Source organism: Apis dorsata, unplaced genomic scaffold (genome assembly GCF_000469605.1).
Source record: "Apis dorsata unplaced genomic scaffold, Apis dorsata 1.3 scaffold_8, whole genome shotgun sequence".
NCBI classification, from domain to species: Eukaryota; Metazoa; Arthropoda; class Insecta; order Hymenoptera; family Apidae; genus Apis; species Apis dorsata.
The window spans coordinates 728,896-736,985 of record NW_006263311.1 but is presented as its reverse complement, the minus strand read 5'-3'; the positions used below and the strand labels follow the sequence as shown (position 1 = coordinate 736,985).

Here is an 8,090-nt window from a genome sequence, read left to right as displayed (position 1 = left end):
AGAGAGAGAGAGAGAGAGAGAGAGAGATGGGTTAGCTGCAGTTGAAAGTTAACACTCGTCCCGCTTTTGCTCTTCCTTGCCCGCGTTCTTTAACCGCATTTTATCTCGCCATACCGTCCCCCACCCACCGTTATTTATCCAAGAGAATCGAGTTTCGAATCGGGATCGGATGAAACGATCGGCATCCACGCTCTTCGACGTGTCTCGCGGTTAAACCTCGCGAATTTCATCTTGGCAATAAGCTCTCCCCTTATCGCCTCCCCTTTTGTCTCTCGTAAATCGTCCGCGCGGATATCTAAAAATGGCGAACGCGAAGATATCGAACGAGGGGAGGGGAGAATAATCGAATAATCGGATACGTCAAAGAATACGGAATACGATTACGAGATCGAGTTGTTTCGGCGTTGGTTGAATCGACACCGGTGCTTGTTACGAAGGGGGGGAAAGAGGCTGACCTAAATTGAGATTTCCCAGAGGGGATGAGTCTGTACTATAACGTACATAGTTGGACTATTCTGTTTTAAAAACGCCGCGAGGGGGCAAAAGGAATGAATAAATTTGGAGGCGTTTGAAGGAATCGTTTCTCTCTCATCTAATTTTTACTATCTCGATCGAGGAAAATATTCGGTTATAGTTTGGTTTAACTTTAAGATATCAAGTTTCGAGGTCGATTATCCTCGATTAATCCTCGCGTCGATATACCGCCAGGATATAGCCAAGGATATATCCTTAATGCTTAAAGCTCCAAACTTTTTTATCGTCGTCCCGATAAAAAATTTTCAAGCTCCTCTTTATTTCGAATATTTTCCAATTTACAAATTAAAAGATCTCGAGTACCGGTATACGAGGATTAAGAAACGATTATAACTTTATTAAAAGAATGCTCCCTTCTCCTTCTTTCTCTTCTTTCTCGAACGTCTACTCGCTAATCCGTATCGACCTGTGTAACGAGCTTTGTCAATCCCCATCTTGTATTTATCTTACGAAACGCGATTTATAAACGCGATCGTTTAAAAATTATTGCGAAACCGTTTATCGTACCCGTCAAATGCGATCGTAAGATCGCTAATTCAATATCGCCTTAACGCTTATCGCGGCCGCAAAATATTAAACGCGTCGCGAAATAATTCGAGAAGGAGTAGGAAGTGGAAAAGGAGGAGGAGGAAAGATTGCGGCAAGAATATTTTCCCCGCAGGATAGATCGGTTCCCACAGCCGGATGGAAAATTCCTGGAGCGTCGATTATCGGTCGATTCTCGATCGGCGGAGGGGAACGGCGCTGCTCCGCGCTGCGCGGCGAAATAAAAGCGTAATATAGAGATGCCATTGCGTGGAATCAGGGCTGTAAAAGGCGAAGACGGATATCGTGGACGATCTTCTATAGGCATTATTCGAGCGGATCGTTTAAGGATCCTATATAAAACGCGTATTCATATTTCCCCTTCCGCGGGAAGGAACAAGGATCGTGACGCGATACACCCAATTCGTGTGTATATATGTATAAAATACTCTCGTAAACTTCGTTTTACAGCCGAAAGTTAAAGCTACGCCCTCGTTTGTAAACCGGTGCTAACTCGTGCGCGGAACCTTATTGTTCTCCGCAACACGGAGAACGTTTCCGTTTCACCGGTTTCGATCTCTCCTTCCCAAGAAGAATTAACGAATCTGATTATTTATTTATTTATATCGCGGATAGACGCGACAAGCGATAGCCTAATTTGTCATCGACCCTCGGCCCTCCTGTGTCCGTAAATTCTCGAGAATCCGGACCAAGAGCTCTCTGAAGGGAGGGGGGATTCGAAACACGCGGACGGTGATGCTGATTGCGAGATTATCGGGAGAGTAGATTAATTCTAGCGGCCCGCATACCTCGCCCCGCTCCCTCTTCGAATCGCAATTTACCGGAACTTATAATGGACCGAATCCCTTTGCCTCGCGTCCGACTCAAACTTGCCTAACTCGATCACCGCTTTATAATTCTCGTTTAACTGCGGTGTCCTGGGAAATACGTTTCGCGGCCACTTTCCACGCTCGATAATTTCAAAAATTCTCGAGGAAGGGTTGAAATCTTTAACGTCGGGGAAGAAAATGGGAAACGTCGTCGCGGTGGGAAATTGGGTACGGCTCGCGTGAAAAATTTGCCCCGTGTTTTTACCGTAACGCGAGGACGGGGGAAAGATATTCGGAAGGCATATTCCAAGAGGCGCGTTTCAGAACCGGTTATCGGACATCTTTCGAAATAACCTTTGTCCTATCCGCTTACGTGTTTCCTCGATCCACCACTCCTCTCCACTCCTTACCTCGCAATCCTCCTCGAGGAAAAAATTCCACGTCAACCGACATCGTCTCGCTACTACGCGGCCATCGTCGATCGTAAAATCTTTATCCCCGGTTTAATCCCTTTAGGGGCTCTCCCCAGGTCCCAGGCCGGGATATACCACCGGCTGATATACGGATCATCGCGGCTGAATATTCCGCGTCGTTACGTCGAATAAAAATTCAGCCCGAAGGATGTCGGCTCGAAACGAGCCATTAGTCTTTGATCGCGTTTCGATGTTTGCCCCATATTCACGGAACTGGTGCGGGTACCACCGCCTTTCGGCATGGTCGGCGCTGAAATTTTCATCAGTCTCGTCTCTCCGCCTCTGCCTTCCCCTCCCTCGGTTGATCGGTATCATTACGGTGCCGTCGTCACAGGCATAACATTTCTTTCCGGTGAAACAGGGATATGAAACTATATCCGTGCGATACACGCGTGAAATTCTGTTTCGCGTTTATAATTTGTATTTGGGACGGAATCGTGGCCGAATCGTCCATTAGCGATGAATGGGCATAGATACGAACTTCTAATAACGAGCGTCGTCGAATGGTTGATAATCGAATCGCGATTGAAACATATTGGCCATCCTCTGTTACGGATAAATTTATCGCTAATTATCGATAAACCGCGCAGTCAAGGTCTCTCTCTCTCCCCTCCCCTTTGTATATATTTATATGTAGATTAATATATATATATACATGCTGCAATTTGTCCGCTAGTCTATTAACCGTCGCTAATTGAATGCTAATAAAATTTATAGCCGCGGCTCTAAAAGGGGGTTGCGCGTTCTGTGGACCGAATGCGAACGCGAAAACATAAAAGCGCAGCCGATGCTTTTCGTCGAATCTCGTGATCCGCGAAAAAAAAAGAAAAAGGAAAAAGAGAGGGGGAGAGGGAGGAGAGAACGAGCGAACTCTTTCTATGCATCTACCACCGCAGTTAGTTAAGCTCGTGGTTTTTCACTCGATAACGTTATATAGAGATTTTAATAATACAGGTTGCTCGAAATTAATACACGGTTGACAATTGTTGCATTTTGATATTTAGGTTGACGAATCTCGTGTTTTTTAGAATGGCATTGTGCACACTCGTGACACGCCACGGGACGAGATACCGTGTAGTTCCACTAGGCTGCATCTTGACACGATTTAGCAACGCGGTTAATAGACGACGCCCTAATTTCGTTCGAATTAGCCGAATGAACAATGGCCGTGCAATCGAAAATGGATGCGTGCAAACCAATTTGCGGACGAATAAGGAAGGGAAAAGAAGATATTTTGCGACGAGGAAAGTTTTTCAACTTGGGAATTGGTGAAACGGAAGTGCATAATGCGAGAGGGAAGATCGATGAAGATGAGAACGTGATCTAGATATCTTCGTTATTATGGATATTTGGATATTTGTAAAAAAAGAAATTGTAACGAAAAAGAATTAGAAATTTAGGATCGGATAAGGAATCTATTTGATAAATATAATTCTATTAAGTATATATCTTATTTATGCTCAAAGATTTTATTGATTAAGATGCTAACGAGTTTTGGATTCGTTTCTTTATTTTTAATTCTTTGTGCAATTCGCTTAAAAAACACGTTAATAATTACGATAATATGCATAACAATTTAAATGATAATTCCGAATTAATTTTTCATATTTTTCCTTTTAATAATTATGAACGTTAACGTGTACATAAATTTATTCATGGAACAAGGTTGCGCGCGCGCGTTGCCCTCGGGTTATTTTTCAAAGTTGCTATTAACAACGGGACTCAAAGTAAACAGAGGTTTAAGAGAGAAAGTTTAAGAGAAGGTAGGTTGAAAAGAAGCGGTAACAGTTACTCTCTCTAAAATCGTATAAAACTGCTTCCAAATTATCCGCCTGTTATTAACGCGATAAACGGATTTTAATGAATCTTGTAAACGTTTATTGTAACGAAAAATTCTAACATCGGGGAACGGATGGTTTCGTTCACGGTCAGAGAGACAATTTTAATTATTTTTTCACGAAATTTTTTTTTTTTTTTTTTTTTTTTTTTTTATTTCGCGAGAACAGAATCGTCGCTCGCGAAATTTCGCGCGTTGCTAACGTTAAGCGAGAATTAATTTTATTTGTACTTCGTTTAAGTGAGCGGTAATCAACAGCTATTATCCAGCTTTAATCGAATTTAAATTAGAAACTTGCATTATTATATACGATGGCGTTTCAAGATGGTGGCGCACGTGCAAAGATAAATGTCGAGAAAAAGGGAATAAAATTTAGTATTAAAGAGAACTTTTTCGAGTGCGAGAAACATTTGATGTTTAATCGAAAAAGGGATCAATTTTTAAAAGGAAACTGTTTGTTGAACCGTTGGAGATGTTTGGTAAAATGTGGAGTTTAAAGGGTAACGTTTAAAGGGTAGGAATAATGGCGCGCTCGAAAGTGGAATGAGCACGTATGTAATCAGACACGCGAACAGTGAAATAATATCTACGCTCTGAGCCATTTCGTATGAAAAGGGAAACAAAATTCCATGCTCTCGAATTAACCTTAATTTCTCTTAATTATTCTCAACCTTCGAACCCGTGACTCGAAAAAAGATATGCGTAAAAAAAGAAGGATCTTTAGAATCGTCTCTTCTATTTAAATCTTCCATGATTTGAATAAAAGTTACTGTTTTTTTTTCTTTTTTTTTTTTTTAAGGATTTATAGGAACGAGGATTTACAAAAGCGGGGGAAACTTTTGAAAATTTATCTTTCAAAAGTAAAAAAAAAAAAAAAAAATTTATTAAAAGACCGAATAAAGAAAGCAAATCCTTTTTATAATACAACATAATAGGCTGCTTCGGTTTGTTCCCATATATTTAAAATTTCCAAAAGCATCGTTCCTTTCTATTTACGTAACCACCGTTTCGATTTCTCGTGATTGAATACATTTATCGTCGTATTTTCAAAATGCAAAGAAAGGGGTAAAGTAAAGAAAACATGGTCGTTCCGTTCGTTTTCCATAGTGAAAGCCACACCGCGCAGATCCATCTTTATTTACGTGTACATCTTCCGTACGAAGGGCAGCGACGTTCATTCGCCGTGAAACCCCATTGTATTCGCAGCTGTACCAGAAACACGTACAATGGTTTCTAGGTATCCGCTCCAACCTCTGAGCGGGTTAGGTTGCGACCGATGTTGAAACTAGCGCAATCCCAACGCTTATAGCCACAATGAACCATATCGTGCGTGGGAGAGTGGCGGAAAGAAAAGAAGATTCGCGATCGATCAAACGTTGGATTATCGATAACTTCTGATTAACTCTTTCTCTCTCTCTCTCTCTTCGTGAGACGCAACCTTCGGTTTCGGAAGATCAATTCGTCTGTTGCAAGAGAGTTGGAAGGAAAAAAGAAATAAAAAAAATAGGAAAGAAAAAAGAAGAAACGAACGAGCTTCGTTTCACGAGTTTTTCCAACGAAAAAACCGGCGAGGCATAAAAATAATTTACAAGGGAATCGAGTAAGAAGGCGAATAGTCGGAGCAGACTGCAGAATTCCACCCCGCAATCTGGCATTAGCTTTCCGGGGAAACGACAACCCTTCTTATGAAATTACATCGAGCTAGATGAAGACTCTTTCGGAAACGGAGAGTTGATGACGGAAGAGAGGGAAGGGAAGAGGGAGAGAATAAAGATTTTCACTCGTGAAATTCCTTATCTCGGTAAAGATTCCTCTGAATTTTTCTTTTTAAACGCGCCGAGGTTTAACCCCGCGAAATAAACTCGACTTTGAGATCGAGCAGAATTAAATACCGAAATAGACGGGAAGGGGGGGGGAAAAAAATCCTTCCTTCGCTTGGCCGAATTGCTAATCCTCGAAATCGTCCGGAGTAACGTCGAAACGTTGCTACCTTTTCTAAACCTCTCCTCTCTCTCTTTCTCTTTCTCTCTCTTTCTGTGTTTTTTCTCTTTTTCCCCCTCCTTTCTCAAGAAGCGAATGCGAAACTGGAAAATAAGCGGGAGCTTTCAGCGGAAAACCGATCTTTATTCGGGCGCATTGGAACACACATCCGGTCGGTCCCAGGAGTGCGGCAACAGTTTCCATTTCAGAATAAGTGAGGGAAAAGTGGAAGTGGGCTTTCAGCGAGGCCGTTTGTAACGAGACAAAGGGACGTTTATTCGCCCGGAACCGGAACTGGGTGTCTCCTTACGAATTACTTTCGCGTCGGGAATCGATTTCCGATCGCCCGCGGCCAGAATCCCCGCTGTTGACTCGGCACGAACCAGATAAGATGGGACAGCAAGCAAGGAGGAGGAGAGAGGATTTGCCGAGTCGAAAAGCGGGAAAATGGACGGGCCGGCCTCGGGCTTTCTTCTCTCGGCCCCGCTTCTCACTCTTTAAATATTCCAAGATCCTCGGCTATCCCGCGTATGCCCGTGTTTTCCAATCGAAAATTTGACAATTTTACGTGTATACACGGTGGCGTGGCATCACGTCAAACACGATAACCCCTCCCCCCGCTTCATTGTTTCTAATTCCGCTCGGCTCGAATCGCGACGATAAAAGTTTTTCGGAAATACGGGGAAAATGTAAATTCATCGAGGCGGAACGAGCCCGTTTTAATGAAAGGGGGGAACTGAATGTGGGGGGAAGAGCAAAGGTGGGGAAAGTTTGGTGGAGAATCGCGTTTGCTTTCGAATGGAAGAACGTAAAAGTGGTCGGAGCGCGCATCAATCTCCGAATTGTTAGACGACATGCGCGAAGTGAATTTAATTCTCGAAAAGAAGAATTAATTAAGATTAACGAGTCTCTCTCTCTCTCTCTCTATTCCTTTCTCTATAGGTGGTAATAAATCCAACAGATCCTTTTGCCGTATTTTCTTCTTTTTACAGAATTATTCGGGTAACTAAATAAACGGGACATGACGTTGGGAAGATACGAAACGCTATGAATCACAATTTTCCACAATTTTCAACCCTCTCCTTCGCCATCGCCAAACACGAAAATATAGAAGGAAAAATGTGTACGTTGCTTTATCGATTAATAAATCGATATGGAAACCGAATCACGAAAGATCATTCTCGGATGAAGATTCGAAATCTCGCATCTCGATAAAGAACGAATGAATCGATCTCGTAATATCTTTTGTATTTTCAGAAGAATCGGGTTCGAAATATTTCGATACAGACCTATCATCGCAATAGGGTGGATATTTCAAAGATACAAAGATTGTATATTTTTCCTGAGGACATCGATAAACTGTATTGGGGAGGTATCCATTGCAATTTTATGTATCGAGAAAGTCGATTCCGTGGTTGGGATTCTTTTCATCATTTCTCCGCTTCGATTCGAGGAGGAGCGGGGAGTGGATTCGAGGCGAAGGAGAGATAAGATGGAAGAGGTAAGGGAAAAGAAATGTGTGGGAAGAAGAGGGAGGAAAGAAGATAAGAAGCTTTGACGAAGTGGCAAAGTGAAAAATGGGGAAAGTAACATCGCGCTTAAAGAATTCGACAAAAGTGGATCTCCGTGGTAACTCTGTCTTTGGTAACGCGAGTTTCAATCTTTCTAATGGACTAACTTTCTCTAACAATTATCGCGGCGAGGAAACAGATGTCGAAATTCTGACTCCTGTTTTCAAAGTCACGAAGCAGAAACGATGGAGATGGAAGGATCGGTATTTATTATCGTCGATTGGTCAAACATATTCGATGCGAATAGCGTTTCGAGTATCTTTCGAATTAACCGAGATTGGCTACAGTTTTAACAGAGGCCAACTCCGCGTCGAGTGTATTGCAAACAAAACGAAACGGT

The 8,090-nt window shown here is 42.4% G+C and overlaps 1 protein-coding gene across 2 annotated transcripts in view; it reads right to left on the bottom strand.

Annotated features, from left to right (window-relative positions):
• Positions 1-8,090, bottom strand: part of LOC102672911 (cell adhesion molecule 2-like) — a 53,617-nt gene that overhangs the window by 43,713 nt on the left and 1,814 nt on the right. Inside the window, exon 2 of one of the 2 annotated variants that reach the window (XM_031508706.1) lies at positions 2,300-2,714. The exons of the other annotated variant lie outside the window; for it this stretch is intronic. Within the exon in view, the coding sequence (XP_031364566.1) occupies positions 2,300-2,342 (43 nt within the window). The 5' untranslated portion in view covers positions 2,343-2,714. The remainder of the gene's footprint in view (positions 1-2,299; positions 2,715-8,090) is intronic. 2 annotated transcript variants of the gene reach the window in all.